At 43.1% G+C, this 22,997-nt stretch overlaps 1 protein-coding gene across 1 annotated transcript in view; it reads left to right on the top strand.

Annotated features, from left to right (window-relative positions):
- The first annotated feature begins 4,775 nt into the window (after window positions 1-4,775).
- The window catches only part of KLF6 (KLF transcription factor 6), a 37,524-nt gene continuing 19,302 nt past the window's right edge, over window positions 4,776-22,997 (top strand). Inside the window, exons 1-3 of the mRNA XM_070944433.1 lie at window positions 4,776-4,886; window positions 7,516-8,086; window positions 19,095-19,218. Of these exons, the coding sequence (XP_070800534.1) occupies window positions 4,785-4,886; window positions 7,516-8,086; window positions 19,095-19,218 (797 nt within the window). The 5' untranslated portion in view covers window positions 4,776-4,784. The remainder of the gene's footprint in view (window positions 4,887-7,515; window positions 8,087-19,094; window positions 19,219-22,997) is intronic.

The following is a 22,997-nucleotide window of genomic DNA, read 5'->3' on the forward strand; positions in this document are numbered from 1 at the left end:
AATAGTTATACAAATGGTACAGAAGTGAGTACATTGTGTATGAGGTAACATGTAGAGATTTGACCATTTGGCCTTTTCAATGAATCCAAGTAGATTACATTGAAATGCTGGTGGTGTGACCATTGATATATGTAATAATAATAGTGGATTACTTTACTGGATGGTTTGAAGCCTTTCTTTGTATAAAGACAGGTGCTCAGATGATTGTTAAATCATATTGGAACGAATAATACCCAAATATGCATTGGTTGATCTTATTGATAGTGATAGGGGTACACATTTCATTGTCCAGGTCATGAAGGTTATGGAACAATTAGGAATTGATTGGCAACTACATTTATTGTTCATGCCAAGGTCTACAAGGCGTTGTGAATGTGCTAATCAGATAAGTAAATCTATGTTATAAAAATTAATGTTAGAGCTTCAACTACCTTGGACGAAGTGTTTGCCTTTAGCTCTATTAAGAATAAGAACTAGTCCTAGGAAAGATCTGGGGATATCTACGTATGAAATGATGTTTGGATTGCCATATACGGGGAAAGTTGAGATGCCTAGGATAGAATTGAAAGATGTTTTCTGAGAAAATATATACAGGGACTGTCCCAGTGTTTTTCTCATTTAAGGTCAAAAGGACAGAATCCACCTCTTGATTTCCAAGCACATGAATACAAAAGCGGAGACTGGGTCCGATAAAAGCCATTACTGAGAAGAAGTTGCAGCCGGTGTGGGAAGGACTGTTCCAAGTTCTGCTAACTACAGAGTCGGCTGTAAGGACTAAGGAACAAGGCTGGGTATGCTATTCCAGAGTCGAGAGACTGGTGGCTTTGCCTTATGGATGGACAGTTGCTACGGAACCTGCAAACCCTCTTAAATTGACTTTTTGATGACAAACCTTAGACGATTGAGGACCAATGGATGGAAGAAGAGATTTGTATTTGGCTAGGAGTGGTAATAATTTTTGTTGTGTTTTTGATTGTATTGGGGAAAGATATTAGTGATTGGTGTAAATCTATGTTTTGGTATCCAGTGGATGTAAGTTCTCCTCGATTGATTGACGAATTGGAGGTAAGATAATAATCTTTTATCTCTTTGGACAATACGTTGGGGGAGCTAGTTCACTAGGAATAATGGGGTTTCTTGTGGTAACGTTTGTTATTCTACAGGTGCGGATAGGAATGGGGATTTTGGCTGTGTTGCCTAGTTACCCTATAACATGGTAGCAGCTATGTTTCCATACTGAACTCAAGCACCGTTATTCTCTTATAGAAACACCACTAACCCTAATAGACACCACTGAGGAAGCTGAGATATGTATTAAGTCATCTTTTGGAGATGGTGTGTGCCAAGTGCAACCGTACATATGAGATAGTTCCTCAATACATTGACCTTACAAATAGAATGGAATTTTTATATAAGCAATGCACTGAGCTATTTGGTAATTATACACCTTCATACAAGAAGTTTCGGATTTTAGAGGAAGGGTTATACAAACTCCCTCCAAGTTAATGTTTTTATGTGGTAACATGGCATTGGCCAAATTACCTATTGTATGGAGAGGAGTTTCTATACTATTACAGAATATTCATAATTTACAGGAATAAACTGATAAAGAGGAGAATTGGGGATTGTGAGAAATATAAGAATTATTCCTGTAAAAGCATAACCTGAGTTACGCCATTTTAAAATCATGTTAAGGCCTTATTTTACCTGGTATAACCTGATTATATAACTAGATAAAAAGTACATAATAAGGATTTTCTGAAATGATTACCTTGAAGGAAATATGTATCATGCAGTTGTTTTGACGGAAGCTGATGTTCTGGGAAAAGTACTGAAATGAGATTGTTTTGAGGTTTGTCTGTTCTAGGAAAAGGGAAGTACGCAATTGATGTTTTTGAGGGGTATTTCTGTTGGGAATTGGGGAATTTCCAGGGTGGATCATGTACTACATATGTTGTATAAGATGTTATGTAAGATCTGAAACTGATTCCCAAGGGACTTTATTGACGTGTATTCTGATGTTCCTGAAGACTATAAAACTCGTGTAATGTGTTTTATTTCCGTCTTTCCTCTCCTCCAGAGGGGAAGGCCCTTTGCAAAGAATAAACTCTGTCCTCTTATTTTAGTCTCTGTCTCTTTAAAACGGTAATGGGGTTTTCCTGTTGATCACATCGTCTCAAATAAATTGCATTTCAAACAGAGTCTTTGATGAAAAACTCCCATTTATTAAGCACGACATTCTAATTCCGACTCCATCGTAGCCAACACTGACTTCCTGACCCAAAATCCTCCCTTTCCTTTCCCCACTCCTCTGCACTCATTGGCCATCTTCCAAGTCACTCTACCCCTAATCTACTGCTCCAGCTCAAAGGAATTTCCCCCCTCCCATCCCATCTCCTAGGGGATATTATCTCCAGGGAAAATAAGTAGGTGAAAAGTCAAACGTCCCTTTCCAGACGCCTCCGCTTCTCCTTCTTATGTCAGCACTAGAGTAAATGCAGCTTGAAGTGCTGACACAGACTGTCAGCCAGTTGATGGTTGACATGGGGGTAGGGGAGGAAGTATTTCCTAAGCATTTTGTTATTGTAATGTTCCAAAGAGCTCAAAGAGAAAATAGAAGTCCAAATAAACACACCTCCACAAAAACAGTTATTGACAGTGAGGGTTAAGAGACTTTCTGCTCATTGCTCATTTTTTTGCAAAAAAAAAAAACAATTGGGAGAAACCGTGAAAGCAGAAAATAAAGCAGGGGTGAAGACGAGGTCGAGCAAGCAGTTCTAAAATGGGGGGGGAGGGGAAACAAACGAGAGAACCAGGGTGCGTGCACACACACACTAAACTGTTCTCCATCTATTCTGGGGGCTTTGGTTGCAGAATGTCAGTTCAGTTACGGAAAAAGCACCCCATAGCTTTCCAATTAGTTTTCAAAATTCAGAATGCCACTCGATGGCAGGATCAAGATCTCCCTGCATCTTCTGTGATCAGTCGTCCAGACATTTGCAGTCCAAATAGCCTGCCCGGATGTTGTGATTTCCCTTTTTTAAAAAAGCTTACCGTAGCTTGTAAAAGTTGCCTAACATCTTAACGGATCAATGTATCCGTTGTTACATCCTCAAACCCTCACAGCTTCAACATAAAACTGTCTACCGTGGACCTCACCCAGTGGTGAAATGTAAAATTTGTTACTACCAGTTCTGTGGGCGTGGCTTGGTTAGGGGGGGGTAATATGACTGAGTGGGCGTGGCCAACTTTTTTTTTTTACTTTTAAAACCATTTTTTCTACAACCTCCTCGGCTGAAGAGGTTGTAAAAAAAATGCTTTTAAAGGCCTCTGATGATCCCAGAGTTGCCTGATCGGCAGAGGCTTTTTTTCCTTTTAAAAACATTTTTTCGGCCAGAGGTTGTAGAAAAAATGCTTTTAAAAATTAAAAAAAAAGCCTCTGATGATTGCGCAGCTCAGCTGGGCAATGGGGGGGAGAGGGATTTTTGCTACCAGTTCTCCGAACCACCTGCCTTCATTGCTACCGGATCTCACGATCCGGTCCAAATTAGGAGCATTTCACCCCTGACCTCACCCCATTCCCAAGAGGTCCGTAAAGGGTGCATGCATAAGTGCACCAGCATGTGTGCCTATCGTCCCTGTCCTACTGTCCCCATTTATTTGTACTCATTTCCCTTGTTGGTGTTCATATTCATACCTGCTATCTTGTACATGTTTGACAAACTAATAAATAAATCTTGTTACTCTCCAGTGGTCCATGCTGGATTTACCAGCGCCTCTCAATTTTACTTTCAGTACTACAGCAACCTCCACCCTACCCTGACAAACAACCACCAAAAGCTTTCACTCTGAGTAGCTTCCAGCTTTATATACACTTCTAAAAATAGCTTCTGGCTTCCAAGGCCAATCACGACGGGTCGAATTTCGAATCGGACCAATGGGATGAGGCGTCACGGAGAGGTTCGGTCACGCCAGGTGGAGCCGAGATGCGCGGCCATAGAGCTAATCTGACATCATTGGAACGCGGTGTAACGAGTTTGTTGTTATAGCTTGGGCAGCGTTCTGAGCCTGCGTAATAGGATCACGAGGTGGAGGGCGGGAGAGGAGTAAAGGGAGTGTGGCTTCCAGCAGAAGGGAGGGAGAGAAAAGAGGGGGGAGTAGAAGGAGGGGGTAGGTGGCGTTAGTCAAGGAGTGTTCTGAAAGGGAACTTTTGCAGCGGGTTACGTTTGCAGTCACCTCGGTGTTTGCAAATATTGAGTAAGCTTCTCAGCAACTATCTTCTGGAGAGCCCCAGGAGTGGAAAGTAGTCTCAGCGTCGGAGACACTGCAAAACAAAAAGCGAAAACAACAAAAGCCAACCAACCAAAAGAGAGGGGCCAAAGAAACCTGATATATTGACGTGCAGTTGAACTTTGCATGGAACTTTTTTATATGTTGTTTAAAAACATGTCTATAACTTCGTCTGAAATCCTGAACAGGAATTTAATGTATCTAGCCGTAGATTGCTACTTTCTCCCCTGAAAGTACTTTCCTCTGTGGATATTTTGCTTTGAATTTGGTGTTTCCTCTGGAGGAAGTGAGACTTTCTAAATAGCTGGTCGTATTTCTGTCGCCATCACCTGCCGTGGCGATTACATCCCGCGAGCCGGAGCCCAAGACCTCCGTAGCTTTCCTCCGCATTTCCGACCTGCGGAAAAAACCCAGCGATTTGACGCTGCCTTTGCGGAGGGCTTCTTGTTGCAACTTTCGTTCCTCCCCCCCCCCCGCCTCCTCCCACGAAAGGCATGGATGTACTTCCAATGTGTAGCATCTTTCAGGAACTCCAAATTGTTCACGACACTGGTTACTTCTCCGCTTTGCCATCTCTGGAGGAATACTGGCAACAGGTAAAGGAGAATGGGTTATGTTTGCAGCCGTTTCGGGCTTTTAACGTTGGGGACTACAAGCATGCGTAAGGTTCAGCGCTTAAAAAAAATTGCCCGGTTCAGGGAAGCTTCGGGCAAAGATCGCCTTTGAATTTCATTGAGGGGGTTCTGTCCAGGGGGAGAAACTATTTTAATCTGGGCCGTTAGCAAATGAAGGGCATTTCTTTTTCTAATACATGGTGGTTCTCATTCCCACTTCTCGGTGAACCGGGCTGTCAAAATTTGTGAGCATTAGTTGTATTTTTGAACGCTTGTTTGCTTGCGCCCTGCCTGGCTCTCACCGATGCAAACATCAAGCTCTCTAGTGAAAGCTGGTTACGCTAAATAAATCATAAAATAGAATCGAATCGGATTCCTAAATTTCTGCCTGACCCGACTCATGGGGGAGGGGGGGGAGTTTCCCTCTCTCCTCTGCCCCCACCCTTTGAAGCAAAGCCAATTGGTATGAGAACTTGTCACCCAAACTGTTCTGTGTTTGGAAATAGTTGTTCTCCATGCTTCCCCTCCCCGAAAATCCTCCCGAAATGGGGGGATCCTCTCAGTACTGTACTATTTTTATGGTAGGATCATGTACAGCTTTTTAAAAACGTCCCCCTCCCCACAGAACGAGTTGTCAGTCCTATGACAATGATTCCCCTCTTCACCTTTTGCTTTGAGTCCTAATAATGGAAAATCTGAGAATTATTGCCTTTAAGGGACATGGTGGTTTTTTTAGTCCATGTCATTGAATTCCAAACACCGGAAAATGTTTTTTCACTACTTGAGATTTTTCCTTGAGGGTGGTGGCTGAGAAGGCACGTTTATTTGCCCCTTCCTTAACTCTAATGATTTCTGTCTCTAACCCAATTTAATTTGAGTCCCCTCGAAGCGAGATAGACAGCAAACAAATCTAATAATCTGGGTTTCCAATCATAATGTTTGAAAACCTCTTGGATGTTGAAATCTGAAGCTTTACCAACCTTTTCAGGTCTGGGGGTTCCCTGCCATATGCTCTCTCCCTTCTCTCCCCCCCCCTTTCTAGGACAGCCCTGCTAATAATAGGTCTGAGAAGCTTTCCTTGGGGTGTTGAGATTTTTGCTAAGATCCAGATTTGGTTCTCTGTAGCCTTCATAATCATTTTAGCTCTCTCCCCTTCCCAGCTGATCCTCAGCTTTAATTTGCATAATAGGGGAATTTAAATCTGAGTGTTAAACCTGCTCTTTGTATAAATTTCCTTTTCTAGTCAATACCTTTGCAAGGTGTTGGAAGGGTGCCACAATCAGTTTCTTCATTGTAGTGAAACTATAAATATTGGTCAGAAAATACTTTGCTGTCTCTTCCCCTGTGCTCCCCACATAACCCAATAAACAGGGATGTAACAACATACAAACTTAATTTTCTGCCCTAACAGCAAGTCTCTGGGTTTAGTGGAGCTTATGTCCAAGTAGGTATGCCTAATATGGGAACTCAGGAGAAGGAAGTGTGGAAGTCAACAGGGTATTATGACCAATTTAAGTTATGCTGAAATGGTGTGTGTGCACATGCGTGTGCAGCATTTTCTTTCACACAATTGTGGGAGGAAGAAAGGACTCTTGCTGAAAATCGCATGGCTCATGCTAGACTGACCATTTTGCCTAGAATCTGATTATTAATACAATCCAAAGGATTAGCATGGCCAGTCTTTCACTGTCATGGCTCCAATATGGTTGCATTGCTTCCTTCTAAAGCAGCAAAGGGGGAAGATAGGGGGAGGATGGGGGTAGGGGGAAGACTCTGCCATTCAAAGTCCTGTTGGTGTCTTTTAGTGGAGGATTTTTTTTAAACCTGTCCTGTTGCATGTAGATTTGATCCATGAACATTCTTGGCAGAGAGTCGTAATTTTTAAAAAGAAGAAATAAGAGAGTGACCAAGCTACTCTTGGCCAGGAGATAAAGTTCTCCATTGTTGGAATCAGCAGTAGGACCTTAAAAGTTGGAATTTTCCATTGTCTCCTTCATTCAATGTCCTGTTAGAATTCCAGGGGTTTTGCTGATGATATTCCAACTTTCTCTTGTGAGAAGTGCCTGATTTTATGACTGACTCATGCCTATATACTTGGAAAGAACATTCTTTGAATGGAGGTCTCCCTTAGGCTGAGTTCTCATGTGCAGGAAACAGCTTGGCTGGGAAGATGTACAGTAAAATCAACTACAACACATGTGGCTTAAATTTAGAGTGCAAACCATAGTATTTGCCTGCCTGGTGGAAGTTTGGTTGAGTTTTTCTCTTCAAGTCAACAGGAATTAATAAAATAACCTAAATGAAATGTATTTAGACTTAAAGCTAACAGCACTGAAATCTTTCTACAAGATGCCTGTTTAGTTAACTCATAAGGGAAATGGCAAGAGAATGTAACTGGGTTATTTTTGACTATGCATTCTTGACAAGTTCATGAGAAGTATACTGTTTTCTTGGAACATTCATCAGATGGAACTTGAGTAGCCTTTAACTTTGAAGCACCCTAGCAATCAGAAATAAACTCCCCATCTTTGAGTGTGTGTGGCTTCCTGCTAATTTTTTCAGAATGTTTGGGAGTGAATAATTTTTAAAATACATATTTTTAATTCTATAGACTTGCTTAGAGTTGGAGCGATATCTTCAGAGTGAGCCCTGCTACATGTCTGCCTCTGAGATAAAATTTGACAATCAGGAGGATTTGTGGACCAAAATTATTTTGGCACGAGAGAAAAAGGAGGAATCTGAACTAAAGACTCCAAAGGAGGACAACCTTAATAGCCAGAGTTTAGAGACTAACAGTTTGAATTCTGATATCAATAGCGAATCTTCAGACAGTTCCGAAGAACTTTCTCCTACAACAAAATTTACCTCAGATTTCATAAGTGATGTTTTAGGCTTAGCCAGTGCTAGAAACTTGAGTTCATCTGTCACATCTACTCCTCCTCCTTCCCCTGAGCTGGGCAAGGAACTATCTTCTCAACCATGGAATTGTGCCCCCAGTAAATTGCATTCACCTGGCAAAATCCGTACTGGTACTGGTAGAAAGACTGTGGAAAAGGGTACTCTGGCCAGTGGAGATGCCTCTCCTGATGGGAGGAGGCGGGTTCATCGTTGTCACTTCAATGGGTGCCGGAAGGTTTATACCAAAAGTTCACATCTGAAAGCACATCTGCGTACCCATACGGGTGAGTATTCACATGGTCTCTAGAACCAATCAACATGTTTTGCCTTATGTGTACTGTATCTATTGACCTTAGCGTCTCTTATACAGTAAATGAGAGAGTATCCAGTTACTGTATATGTACAATTTCCATAACTCATGGTTTCATGACTCTTGACCAGGAAAGGCCTACGCCAGGAAGTGAATGCATGGTGTAGCTGTGTGTATTCCAGTGGTGGGTTCCTCCCAGTTCGGCTGAGCCGGTAGCGGTGATGATATGATGTCACCGAACCGGTTCTGCCCCCCCCGCCCCCCTGCATCATTCTTACCTTTTATTTGGCCCCACCCCCAATCTATTGCTGCCTCCTGAGTCCCAGCTGATCGGCTAGAGGGAAAAAAACTGTTTAAACTCTTGCCGCGGGGCTTCAAAGGGCCGCCCTACAGCTGATCAGTGTTAAAAGAAAACAAATGAGTAGACCGATGCCTGCAAAAATAAATGAGTAGACCGGTACAGCTCTGCAAGCAGTTAAAAGCCTGGTAGACCAGTACCTCTGCTAAATCCTAAAGAATTGTCACATGACCATCAACCCACACCCACAAAATAAGCCACGCCCACAGAACTGGTAGTAAAAAAATTTAGAACCCACCCCTGGTGTATTCCCTGTAGAAGGCCTTCATGGAAGTGTTACAACTTCCATTGTGTAGAAAGGCAGGAGTTGAACGTAAGAAGGGAACTTCATTTATTTCCAGTTGCTAGTTCCTTTGCAGTCCACTTCCTTTTAATAGTTTTTTCTGTGTCTTGCACCTTTAAAATGTGGTTTGCTAGTGGTTGTTCCCATTTTCTTGGATTTTTCACATTCTACTCCAGCTATTCCTGGTTCATAGTACATGGTGTAATCATTCTCTCTCCTCAACCTCTTGCTTTTCATGGTCAACAAAACTGCATGCACCAAAATACTATAAGGAAGGATCTTTTGTTCAGTTTCCCAAAAATGCTATTCTTTAGATGGCCACTTGGAATTGGCTAACTTCCTAACTGCCTCTAGCAGATAATTTTAAAGAAGACCTTGTTGCTTTAGTGTCCTAATATTACACAATTTCTGTAGCAAGAATGCACGGCCATTAGATAATGCAATACCAGCTAAGGTTTCCCAGAATGCAAGGCCTCACTTCCTCATTATTTTTCCATAAGCCCCATGCAAATTTGTATCTATGCTGGGTGGTTAATTTATTTGTGCATGGCTGGTTTCTGTTGGTTAAATTATCCCATGCCTGAGAAGGTAAACACTTCATCTTTTCTAAAAGGGAAAAATTTGTGGTAAAAAACAAGGAGGCAAAACTGAAATTGGATAACAAAAAGGAAACCATAGAATTTTTGTCTCAAAGGTGCTTTTTCAAAAGGCAGCTGAACTTTGTTTTTCCTTGAAGATGTTTCGCTTCTCATCCAAGAAGCTTGAAGAAGCTTGAGAAGCAAAATGTCTACAAGGAAAAACAAAGTCCAGTTGCCTTTTGAAAAAGCATCTTTGGGACAACCATGACCTGGATGACTGAGAATCTCCATAGACACATAGAATTTCTTGGTAAAGAGGAATCTTTAAAGGATCATAAAAATGGCTGCAATTATGGTTTAGTCAGTAAAGCCTAATTATATAGGATTAGCACTTAGATTTATATACTGCCCCATCATGCCTTACAGCACACTCTGGGCAGTTTACAATGTCAGCATATTGACTCCAACAATCAGTCCTCATTTTACTGTTCGCTTAATTCTGGTTCACTTATGGTATTTGTGCTGCAGTTTTACTGTTTGCATGCATAAGTACATCATTTATCCCTTGTAAGATGATAGTTGATTTATGACCATTTGATTGTTATGCATTTGCATTTATGATAAACCTGCAAAGTTTTAGCCTGGTGAAATTGATATGTCAAAACACATTCCAATTAAAGCTTTAAAGCGGGCAAGAGATGATGGATAGAAGGGAATATAAAGTGGCATAATTAAAAGTTAGAATAGGGATGCAAACTAGAGAGAGGGGGATTAATGGAATACACATTTTTATATAATAAGGAAGTAATAATGAGGGGAAATCAGAATTTGAATGATGGTATTATCAAGTATGCTTGAATAATATGGTGATTGGCATAAAAATAACATTGAAATATTGAATAATTAAATGATGGAAGACTATAACTTAACATAAATATGTGTATTATTAGAACCATATAAGCTTGCTAATGTAATAAATATAATGTATTTGTAGTAAAAGGAATGACACTCAGAATATGGTGATTGGCATAAAAATAACATTGAAATATTGAATAATTAATGAAAGGTTATAACTTAACATAAATATGTATACTATTACCAGAATTATATAAGCTTGTCAAACGTCGTAAATATAAATATTATTTTAATTGTAGTAAAATGTAAGACACTCAGGTGCCACACTGTTAACGCATTGATATCTTTGTAAAAAAATAAAAAACTTGGGGGGAACGCATTCCAGTTCCCCAGTGGAGCCTGAAAAGATGTGGAGTGGAATCAGAGCTTGTATAAATTTTTTATAGCGTATGAAGCTGCCCTGGTTGCTTTTGACCATAAATATTCTGCTTTTATTTATTTATTTATTAAATTTATATGCCGCCCCTCTCCGGAGAGTCAGGGCGGCTCACAATACATTTAAAAAAAAACCATTCTAAAAACATTTAAAAGATTAAAAAACATTAAAAACCTTAGAATGCATTCACACCATTCATGGCCGGATCTCGCCAGATCACAAAGCGAGATCAACGGCCCCAGGCCTGCCGGAAAAGCCAGGTCTTCACTGCTTTTTGGAAGGTCAGTAGGGTGGGGATGGTCCGGACCTCAGGAGGTAACTGGTTCCAGAGAGCTGGGGCAGCCACAGAGAAGGCCCTCCCCTGCGGGCCCGCCAGCCGGCATTGTTTAGCTGATGAGACCCGGAGGAGACCAACTCTGTGGGATCTTACCGGTCGCTGGGAGCTATGCGGTAGAAGGCGGTCTCGAAGATAACCTGGCCCTGAGCCATGTAGGGCTTTAAAGGTAATAACCAACACCTTGAATTGTGCCCGGAGACCAATAGGGAGCCAGTGCAGCTCACGGAGAATTGGTGTAATGTGGGTGTATCTAGGTGCACCCACAACAGCTTGCACGGCTGCATTCTGGACCAGCTGCAGTCTCTGAACACTTTTCAAGGGTAGCCCCATGTAGAGCGCGTTGCAATAATCTAACCGTGAGGTGACAAGGGCATGAGTGACTGTGAGGAGCACCTCCTGATCCAAGTAGGGTCGCAATTGGTGCACCAGGCGAACCTGTGCAAAGGTCCCCCTAGCCACAGCTGTCAGATGTTGCTCTAATCTTAGCTGTGAGTCTAGGAGGACACCCAAATTGCGAGCCCGTTCTGAGGGGGACAATTTCTCCCCCCCAGAACCAAGGATGGACAATCAACATAGTCTTTAGGAGGCAATACCCACAGCCACTCGGTCTTGTCTGGGTTAAGTCTGAGCCTGTTGACTCCCATCCAGACACTTACAGCCTCCAGGTACCAGCACATCACATCCACCGCATCACTGAATTGACGCGGGATAGAGATATACAGCTGGGTATCATCAGCGTATTGCTGATATCTCACCCCGTATCATCGGATGATCTCACCCAGTGGCTTCATGTAGATGTTAAATAGGGGAGAGAGGACCGAGCCCTGAGGCACCCCACAAACGAGGGGCCTAGGGGTCGACCTCTGTCCTCCCACCAACACCAACTGTGACCGACCAGAGAGATAGGAGAACCACCGTAACACGGTGCCTCCCACTCCCAACTCCCTTAGTCGTCCCAGAAGGATACCATGGTCAATGGTATCGAAAGCCGCTGAGAGGTCAAGTAGCACCAAGATGGAGGAATGACCCCCATCTTGGGCTCGCAAGAGATCATCCATCACTGTGACCAAAGCAGTTTCCATGCTGTAGCCAGGCCTGAAGCCTGACTGAAAAGGGTCCAGATAATCCGTTTCATCCAATGACCGCAGGAGCTGAAGTGCCACCACTTTCTGTACAACCTTTCCCACAAAGGGTAGGTTGGAGACTGGACGAAAGTTCTTTAATTCTGCTGGATCCAGGGAAGGCTTCTTGAGGAGGGGCCTTACAACTGCTTCCTTTAAGGGCTGTGGGAAGGACCCCTCCCTCAAGGGTGCATTAACTAAAGCCTGGATCCAGCCTCGTGTCATCTCCCTGCTGGCCGAAACCAGCCAGGAGGGGCATGGGTCCAATAAACAGGTGGAGGAACTCATCACCCCTACAGCCTTGTCCACTTCCTCAGGAGTCACTGGCTCAAACTCCTCCCACACAATAGGACTAAGACCTGCCCCTATCATCTCGGTCGGTATTGCCCAATCAGAGTCCAGGTCCATCCGAATCTGGGCGATTTTATCCGACAGAAACTGTACAAATTCCTCAGCTCTACCCTGCAAGGGCTCCTCCAGTCCCCCAATATTAAGGAGGGAGCGAGTTACCCTAAATAGGGTAGCTGGGTGAGAATCAGCGGATGCAATAAGAGCGGAAAAATATGAACATTTTGCCGCCCGTATCGCCACTAAGTAAGTCCTAACAAAGGCTCTTAAAAGTGTTTGGTCGGATTCGGATTTACTGGTCCTCCAGCGTCGCTCTAGACGTCTCTTCTGGCGCTTCATCTCCTGGAGCTCCTCAGTAAACCAGGGAGCTTTCCTGGATCCGCTGCCATTGAGAGGCAGCAAAGGCACAATCCGATCCAATGCCCCAGATGCCGCCTTATGCCAGGCAGCCACTAGGGTCTCGGCTGGACTGTGGACAAGGGAGTCAGGTATCTCCCCAAGCTCCTTCTGAAACCCTTCAGGGTCCATTAGGCGTCTGGGACGGAACCACTTAATCGGCTCCGCCTCCCTGCGGTGGAGGAGTGGCATCTTAAAGTCCAGTCTCAACAGGAAATGATCTGACCACGACAAGGGCGATATCTCTATACCCCTTAATTCCAGATCATATCTCCACTGCCCCAAGAGAAATACCAGGTCGAGCGTGTGTCCCCCCTCATGGGTCAGACCCTGAACTACTTGGTTCAAGTCCATGGTTGTTATGGAAGCCATGAACTCCTGGGCCCCATGTGAGGATTCGCCAAGTGACGGTAGATTGAAGTCCCCCAGTACCATAAGCCTGGGGAACTCCACCGCCAACCCGGCTACTGCCTCTAGCAGCACAGGCAGGGCTGTTGTCACGCAGCTGGGAGGCAGGTACGTCAACAACAGGCCCAACTGAACCCTTGAGTCCAACCTCAGGAGGAGAGACTCACACCCAACAATCTCTGGGGCAGGGATCCTGCAAGGGCAAAGACTCTTCCGGACAATAGCTGCCACTCCTCCACCCCTTCCCTGGAGTCGCGGCTGATGCAATATCTGAAACCTGTCTGGGCACATCTCTGAGAGGGGAACCCGCCCCTCCTGGCCCAGCCAGGTCTCAGTTATACATGCCAGGTCAGCCCCCTCCTCTAGGATTAAATGACTTTGTGGTTAGATGCACCAAACCACTTAGAAACGTGCATAGCAAAGCTGTACATTTTGAGAAACGCTAAAAGAGTTCTTCCTTTTCATAAAGGCTGTTTTCACATTTTAAAGGGGAACTAGGAAGAAAACTAGGAAAAAATGATAAAGGACCAAAATGGCAGGGACCTAACAGAGGCAGAAGAGATTAAGAAGAGGTTTAGGGTTTTTTTATTAAATTTGTATACCGCCCTACTCCCGAAGGACTCAGGGCGGTGAACAGGCACAGGATAGAATACAGAAATACAAAAGGTGGCAAAATTACACAGAAGAACTATACAAGAACGAGCTTAACATCCCTGATAACCACGATGGGGTGGTCACTGACCTCGAGCCAGACATCCTAGAATGTGAAGTCAAATGGGCGTTAGGAAATCTGAGCAACAACAAAGCTAGTGGAGGAGACAGTATTCCAGCTGAGCTATTCAAAATTTTAAAAGACAATGCAGTAAAAGTGCTGCACTCAATTTGCCAGCAAATTTGGAAAACTCAACAGTGGCCACAGGATTGGAAAAGGTCAGTTTACATTCCAATTCCATAGAAAGACAATACCAAAGAATGTTCAAACTATCGCACCATTGCACTCATTTCACATGCTAGTAAGGTTATGCTTAAAATCCTACAAGCTAGGCTCCAGCAGTATGTGGATCGAGAACTACCAGAAGTACAGGCAGGATTTCAAAGAGGCAGAGGAACTAGAGATCAAATTGCCAACATACGCTGGATCATGGAGAAAGCTAGGGAGTTCCAGAAAAACATCTACTTCTGCTTCATTGACTATGCTAAAGCCTTTGATTGTGTGGATCACAACAAATTGTGGCAAGTTCTTAAAGAGATGGGAGTACCAGACCATCTTATTTGTCTCTTGAGAAACCTATATGCGGGTCAAGAAGCAACAGTGAGAACTGGACACGGAACCACTGATTGGTTCAAAATTGAGAAAGGAGTCCGGCAAAACTGTATACTGTTGCCCTGCCTATTTAACTTATATGCAGAGCACATCATGAGAAAGGCGGGGCTAGATGAATCAAAAATTGGAATTAAGATTGCCAGGAGAAATATCAGCAACCTCAGATATGCAGATGATACCACTCTAATGGCAGAAAGTGAAGAGGAACTAAAGAGCCTCTTGATGCGGGTGAAGAAGGAGAGTGCAAAAGTTGGCTTGAAACTCAACATTAAGAAAACTAAGATCATGGCATCCGGCCCTATCAATTCCTGGCAAATAGATGGGGAAGAAATGGAGGTAGTAACAGATTTTATTTTTCTGGGCTCCAAGATCACCGCAGATGGGGACTACAGCCAAGAAATTAAAAGACGCTTGCTCCTGGGGAGGAAAGCTATGGCAAACCTAGACTGCATACTAAAAAGCAGAGACATCACCCTGCCAACAAAAGTGTGTATAGTCAAGGCTGTGGTTTTCCCAGTTGCAATGTATGGCTGTGAAAGTTGGACGATAAGGAAGGCTGAGCGCCAAAGAATTGAGGCCTTTGAACTATGGTGCTGGAGAAGACTCCTGCAAGTCCCTTGGACTGCAAGGTGAACAAACCGGTCTGTGAAGTTTCTGAAAGATGCCCTAATTAATTAATGAGGTTAGCAGTCCCCATCTCACCACGAATGCCTCCTTTTCCCATGCTGTCCATTGTCTCTCTCTGTCTGTGAGCTTGCAGGAGGTGTAGGCGCAGGGTTGTAGATTTCCTTGACTATTTCTTTGGAGTAGCACTGTTCCAACTGCCACATCGCTGGCATCTGCTTGGATGATGAAGAGTTGTTCGGGGTCAGGATGCTTCAACATCGGTTCCTTCGCAAACATTTCTTTTAGTGTTTCAAATGCCTCTTGGCAGGTTAGGTCCCACTGTAGAGGTTGTCCCGGGCGGGGTTTTGTTCCTGGGCTCCCTGTCTTTAGGAGGTCCGTCATGGGTTTGGCAATCTTCTCAAAGGAGGGGATGAATTGCCTGTAGAAGTTTGCGAACCCTAGGAAGCTTTGTAGCTGTCTACGGGTGCGAGGGGGTTGCCAGCCTAGGATGGCTTGTGTTGTGGCTCCGTTGCCTGAGCCTGGGCTATCGACAGATGCAGACTCTGAGAGTGAGGAAGAGGAGTTGGCAAGGCCACCCTCTCCAGGACCCTCCTCTCTGGCAATGCCTCCGGAAGACACTGAAGGCCAAAAGATAGACTCAGAGCCAAGCATGTCCCCGCAGCCACAGGTGGACAGTGACGAAGGAGAAAAGTGCTGGCTGGACCCTCGCCAGAGGCGCAGGGAGAAGCGTGCACAGCAGAGGGGAAGGCGTGCCAGAGATTAGCTGAGTCACTGGACCACACCCCACAGGGTATAAATGTGGGTGTGGTGGCCGGTTCAGTTTGTGACGAGCAAAAACTAGAACTAATCCATGATTTCTGCGTTACTGGACTTTGCCTGCTTTATCGGACTGCATTATTGTTGAAAACTCTGTCTGTTTTGCTGGCAGGCTAATCTTTGTTTTGTGTGAGTAAAGTCTGAATTGGCAGCTAGCCACTGGGTTGCTGCCAGCTTTATTTTCAAAGAATTTTGTTGTGTGGCTTATTAACTCCGGGCCGTCTGTGGGGGTGCGTGAGTGGAACGGGGACAGAACAGCTTGCACTTTGGCTGGATCCATCTCTATTCCCTCATTTGACACTCGATAACCCAGGTAGTCTAGTTGTGCACGGTGGAACTCTCATTTTGACAGCTTGACATACAGGTTGGCTGCCAGAAGTTTTTCCAGTACCTGGTGGACAAGGGGTATGTGGTCGCCCATGGTCTCGGTGTAAATGAGGATATCATCTAGGTAGACGAGAACCCCCTTGTAGAGGTGCTCATGCAGCACATCATTTATTAATTGCATGAACACCGCTGGGGCTCCCTGCAGTCCAGAAGGCATCACTTTGAATTGGAAGCTCCCTAGGGGGCAGTTGAACGCTGTTTTCCACTCGTCTCCCTCCCTGATGCGTACTTGGTAGTATGCTTTTCTGAGGTCTAGTTGGTGAAGACTTTTCCTTTGGCCAGGTGAGATAGCATGTCCTTCATGAGGGGGATGCATGATGGCCCCTCATTGGGAAGGGTGGCCCAGTCAAATTCCTCCCTCGGCTGCTCTCTGGAACTCCCCAGGGGCTTTGGGAGCCTGGCTTGTTTCCAGTCCAGCCTCCACTCCACTCTTCCCAGCTCGCTCAGGTGCTTCCCCTTTTCCCGGACATTGGGGTGGGGGAACTCAACCTCAGCTGCTTTAGGAATTAACTCCCACCAATACTCATCTCTTCTCGCTTCCGCCGCTGGAGCAGGCATCTCAGCTTTGATGTCTGAGGAAGGCTGCACTCTGGCTGCAATCAGGCTCTCTTCAGATAGCCCGTCTTCGGCTATGGTTGCCTGATTTTCACTCCCAGCACCCCAGATATCGGGGAGCGATTCCAGGATTCAGGAGACCTGATAATCTTGATCGATTTTAAAACCAGTTCTAACTGTCTGTGAAGTTTCCGAAAGATGTCCCAATTAATTAATGAGCCATGAGCCAAACTTCAAAAGAAATACAGTCATTTATTAGGAACACCATTTCGGCAATATTCAGATGCAGTTAGAACTAATCCCACGTAGATTTATGTTCCCCTATGACCCTGTCTCTCCCCTCCTCCCTGGCCATGTCATAAATCACATTCTCCAATTACCCACTTTGGCTGGCTGTGAAATCCAACACCCTCCTTCTGATTGCGGTAAGAAAGCATGTATGGAATGTAGCTTCAGTTAGGGAAATCAATCAGCTCTATCAGTTCTCCCTCCCTCCTGCTCATGGCAACTTGAAAGCTTTGCAAGTTGACACAGTCAGTCCTAGAGGAGATCAACCCTGACTGCTCTTTAGAAGGCCAGATCCTGAAGATGAAACTCAAATATTTTGGCCACCTAATGAGAAGGAAGGACTCACTGGAGAAGAGCCTAATGCTGGGAAAGATTGAGGGCAAAAGAAGAAGGGGATGACAGAGAATGGGGTGGCTGGAAGGAGTCACTGAAGCAGTAGGTGTGAGCTTAAATGGAGTCCAGAGGATGGTAGAGGACAGGAAGGCCTGGAGGAACGTTGTCCATTGGGTCGTGATGGGTCAGACACGACTTTGCAACTAAGAACAACAAGGAAAAAAACTGTTCTACTTCAACAATTAACCTACCAAAAACATAACTGTAAAAGACAGACTAGAAATAAAAATTAAAGTAAGCGAACACCTGAGAACTACCTGAGGATTGGAAAAGAGCTGACACTGCCCTAGTTATGTGTTTCTCTTTCCATTTTTTGTACTTGTCCTTTTTGTCTTTCAGTTTATGAGAGAGATCTTTATGCAACCATGCTGGTTTCTTCTTGGATTTCTTGTTTTTCTTTTTCAGTGGTATTGTGCTGGACTGGGCTTTTATGATTGTATTTTTCAGAGTTTTCCATACTTCTTGAGTTGTTTTCCCCTTTAAGATTTTCATCCATGGAATTTTTCTTAGGCTCTCTCTGTGTTTGTTAAAATCGGCTCTCTTAAAGTTTAAGACACTGGCTGGAATGTGTTCTATTGCTTGTCTTTGCATTATATTAAATTCCAATATGACATGATCACTGTTACCCATTTCTTCTCTGTTAGTAAGAATTAGGTCCAGTATAGCTTTTCCTCTAGTTCCGTCCTCTACCTTTTGGATGACAAAGTTGTCTGGTAGGTTGGTTAGGAATCTGTTTGATCTCCCACTTGCTGCAGAGTTTGTCTCCCAGTTGATACCAGGGTAGTTAAAGTCTCCCATTACTACTGTTGAATGGTTTCAACCATTACTAATTCTTTTAACCATTCTTCTAATATGATGGTAGGTGTGAAACGTTTGAAGGTGTAAAATTGCTTATTACAGCTGTTACCTATAAGGTTATTTGAGTTGTATATACCTTTGTTTGCAACTATATGTTTTAGCAAAATGTATTTATTTATTTAGATTTATTAATCACACAACTCCAGTGGAATCCAATATATGGTTTATACCCCCAATGACACCTCTCCTTTAGTTGGGGCCCAAAGAATTGGAGAAGCCATTTTTTTAATGCATTTGTAAACTTAATAATCTGAAAGCAATTCTTATCCAAACCAAGTGATTAGCTAAATGATGACCTTTCAGGCCTAATTTTTTAAAAATCATTTTCAGAATCCTTACTATTCAGAGCATTCCAGAAAGTTTAGATTACTGGAATCTTTTTGTCAGGCTATGATGCTTTGCTGTTAGAGCAAAGCTCTGTAGGCTCCAAATCAAATTTTCCACCAGCATTCTTGGAAGTACTTAGTGGGCTATAATAAATTAGTATGAGCAGCTTTGTTTTCTATTTTGGGGGTGGTTTTTTTTTAATGGTTAGTAACTCAATATTCCTCTTTGGAGAGCTATCTAGCTGGATAATGATGACTGTAAATGGTGTTTTGTTTTGTTTTTTGCAGGAGAAAAGCCTTACAGATGTTCATGGGAAGGATGTGAGTGGCGTTTTGCAAGGAGTGATGAGCTAACCAGACATTTTAGAAAGCACACAGGTGCAAAGCCCTTTAAATGTAATCATTGTGACAGGTATGTGGATGGAATCTTGTTTTATATCATTTTATTCCCCAGTGCTTAAAAAGAAGCAAATTGCATGTACCTCCATTGACAAGCAATAGTGTAATATTGTCTTAAACATAAAAAGGCCCTCTTTTATTCAGGAGAAAAATTTGGACCTCCATTTTGGGAAGTTATGTTCTTACAGATTTTCACTTGCATATTGAAAGAGGTATGCAAAACTTTGGTGGTCAAACACCCCAAATTTTAAATGTTCTGTTCTGACCTTACCAGAAGTGTTTCAACACTGTTCCAACTTTCCTGGAAGTGTTTCAGCTTTGCAATGAAGTTGGAACATTCGTATCGAAAGTAATTTCTGCACAGTTTCTGGATAGAGGGAGTTGAAACCGCAGGAGTCTTGGGTGAGAGTGACCATGTCATACTGGAATTCAACATAATGCAAACACAAGCAATAGAACACAATGATACCAGAGTCTTAGATTTTAAAAGAGCTGATTTTAACAAACTCAGAGAGAACTTGGGAAAGATTCCTTGAATGAAAATCCTGAAGAGGAAAACAACTCAAGAACCTTGGGAAACTCTGAAAAATATGATCATAAAAGTCCAGTATAGCACAATACCACTGAAAAAGAAAAACAAGAAATCCAAGAAGAAACCAGCATGGCTGCACAAAGATCTCTCTGACAAATTGAAAGACAAAAAGGACAAGTACAAAAAATAGAAAGAGGGACACATAACTAAGGCAGAATATCAGCAGATAGCCAGAATCTGCAAAGACGAAGTCAGGAAAGCAAAGGCTCAGAATGAACAAAGACTTGCAACAAAAGTCAAAGATAATAAAAGTTTCCTCCAACATATAAATAACAAAAAAAATCAAGGAAACAGTTGGTCCACTAAAGAGAGAAGACAGCAAAGAAGTAACAGGCAGCAGAGAGAAAGAGCTGCTTAACTCATTCTTTGCATTGGTCTTCACTCAAAAAGAAACAATAGTCCAACCTACCAAAAACATAACTGTAAAAGACAGTCTAGAAATAAAAGTTAAAATAAACAAAAAAAAAATGGTAAGAAAACACCTGTCTGATCTTGATGAATACAAATCACCGGGACCTGATGGATTACATCCCAGAGTTCTAAAGGAGCTGGCAGATGTCATCTCAGAACCATTGCACCACATCTTTCAAAAATCCTGGAGCACCAAGGAACTACCAGAGGACTGGAAAAGAGCTGATGTGGTTCCCATCTTCAAAAAAGGAAAAAGAAAAAAAAACCAGACCCAATCAGCCTAACATCAATACCCGGGAAGATACTGGAAAAGATAATAAAAAAACAGATCTGCCAACATCTAGAAACAAGTAAAGTAATAACTAGAAGTCAGCATTGGTTTGTTAAAAACAGATCATGCCAAACCAATCTTATTTCATTTTTCAACATAGTCACTAAATTATAGTAGACCAGCGAAATGCTGTGGACATAATATACTTAGACTTCAGCAAGGCATTCGACAAAGTAGACAACAACCTACTTCTTGGTAAACTAGAAAAAGATTTGTAACTGGCTGACAAACCATACTCAATGAGTAGTCCTTAATGGGTCTATGTCTACATGGAGGGAAGTAAGCAGTGGGGTACCACAAGGTTCCGTCTTAGGCCCAGTACTCTTCAATATCTTCATAAATGACTTAGATGAGGGAATAGAAGGGGAACTTACCAAATTTGCAGATGACACTAAACTGGCAGGAATAGTCAACACCCTAGATCCGTCATGGCGAACCTATGGCATGGGTGCCAGAGGTGGCACGCAGAACGCTCTCTGTGGGCATGTGCGCCATCGCCAGCTGCTCTTCTGGTTTCTGGCACACACATGCGCACCAGCCAGCTGATCTTCACGGGCTCTGGCGTGCCGGAAAACAGACCAAAGACAGCCCAAAAAATGGCCAAAATCAGCCAGAAAATTGCTGGAAACGGCCCGGAAAACGGACCCAAAAACGACTTGAAAACGCCCCTCAAAACGCCCCAAAATGCCCAAAAAACAGGCATGCGCACGTTGGCCAGCTGGTCTTCGGGTTACCAGCCTGCGCGAACACCAGATGTCCAGTGCGCATGCGTGCGCTGGTGCACTGCCCAGCTGGTCTTTGTTTCCAGCACTCTGGCACGTGCACATCAGTGGTGGGTTCTAAAATGTTTTACTACCGGTTCTGTGGGCGTGGCTTATTTGTTGTTGTTTTTTTTATTGAAAAGTTTTATAAGAAATACAAACATTTTCTCCCCACCACCATTCCCCTCTCAACCACTCCCACCCCCCTCCCTCCAACCCCCCCCTTCCCCTCCTTCCCCCCCACCCCCCCTCCCTAGACTTCCCAGAACAAGCACAGGGTATAGCATTCACAAACATAAAGCTAAAATATGCTAACAGATTATTGCATTCATATTCTCCCTAAGTCTTTAACTCCTTATAACTCAAAAAACTATAAACATAAACTACTTAAAAATATTTCATTCATAAGCTATATGAATCTTCTTGTTCGGATACTTTTTTTGTATATAGTCAATCCATCTTCTCCATTCTGATATGTATCTTTCATTTGAATGGTCTTTAAGGTATGATGAAATTTTTGCCATCTCTGCCAAATGCACGACTTTTAGTGTCCATTCCTCAATGGTGGGTGGATCTTCCTTCTTCCAGTACTGTGCCACCAGTAACCTGGCAGCTGTTATTAAATTCAAAACCAACTTAGTCTCTATTACAGTACATTCCGTGACTATTCCCAACAGAAAAAATTGTGGTGTAAATTTAATTTTTTTCCTTAAAATGTTTTGAATAATCCACCATATTTTTATCCAAAAAGCCTTAATTTTTTTACATGTCCACCATATATGAAAATATGTAGCATCTTCACACTCACATCGCCAACACTTAGGTTGTAAATTTGGATACATACAGGCTAGTTTTTTTGGGTCTAAATGCCATCTATAAAACATTTTATAAAAGTTCTCTCTTAAGTTTTGAGCTTCTGTGAATCTTACATTTCTAACCCATATCTTTTCCCATGTATCCATCATTATTGGTTCACCTATGTTTTGTGCCCATTTTATCATACAATCCTTGACTAGCTCTGTTTCCGAATCTATTTCCACTAATACATTATGCAACCTTTTTATATGCATTTGATCTTTATCTCTTATTTGCTTTATCAAATTCTCATCCTGCTGCAAAATACCAGTTTTTTGATCTTCTCTCCATCTGGCCTGCAGCTGACCATACTGAGCCAGGCTAAGATTCGATATTGGGATAAAACTCAAATATTAGAAATCCAAATCTTTGGTCAAGACAGAAGTGCCTCTTCCGTGCCAAGGTGCTGAGATGACAAACGGTATTTGACGTAGGTACAGAATTGTAAAAGGGCAAACTGACCCTAAACAGATACATCCTGTTGTTTAATGTTTATTACACCCCAAATGTCATGTATATCCTAGAGAAGAAATACTGCTTTCCTTACTGTCCTCTTTACTGATCTTGAGGCGCCTCTGAGCCCCTTATCTCCTCTTTATTATGTCTTGAGCTCCGGAGCTGAAAACCTGAGCCTGTGGGAAAAGGGCTGTTATGTCTTTCCTAGAGATAGATTAAAGGGTAACCTCTACGTGTGAAATGTCTCACTCTTCGTAATAACTTTGCCTTTGTACTGTATAAATATCTGGCCAAAAGCAGCCATCATTGTTCAGACCTTTTGGACTGTTTGAACCGTGCACAATAAACTCTTTCCTGCATTGAAGAGCTTGGCCTAGTTCCCGTCT

Source organism: Pituophis catenifer, unplaced genomic scaffold (genome assembly GCF_029215685.1).
Source record: "Pituophis catenifer annectens isolate HBS135680 unplaced genomic scaffold, rPitCat1.0.hap2 SCAF_5, whole genome shotgun sequence".
NCBI lineage: Eukaryota > Metazoa > Chordata > Lepidosauria > Squamata > Colubridae > Pituophis > Pituophis catenifer.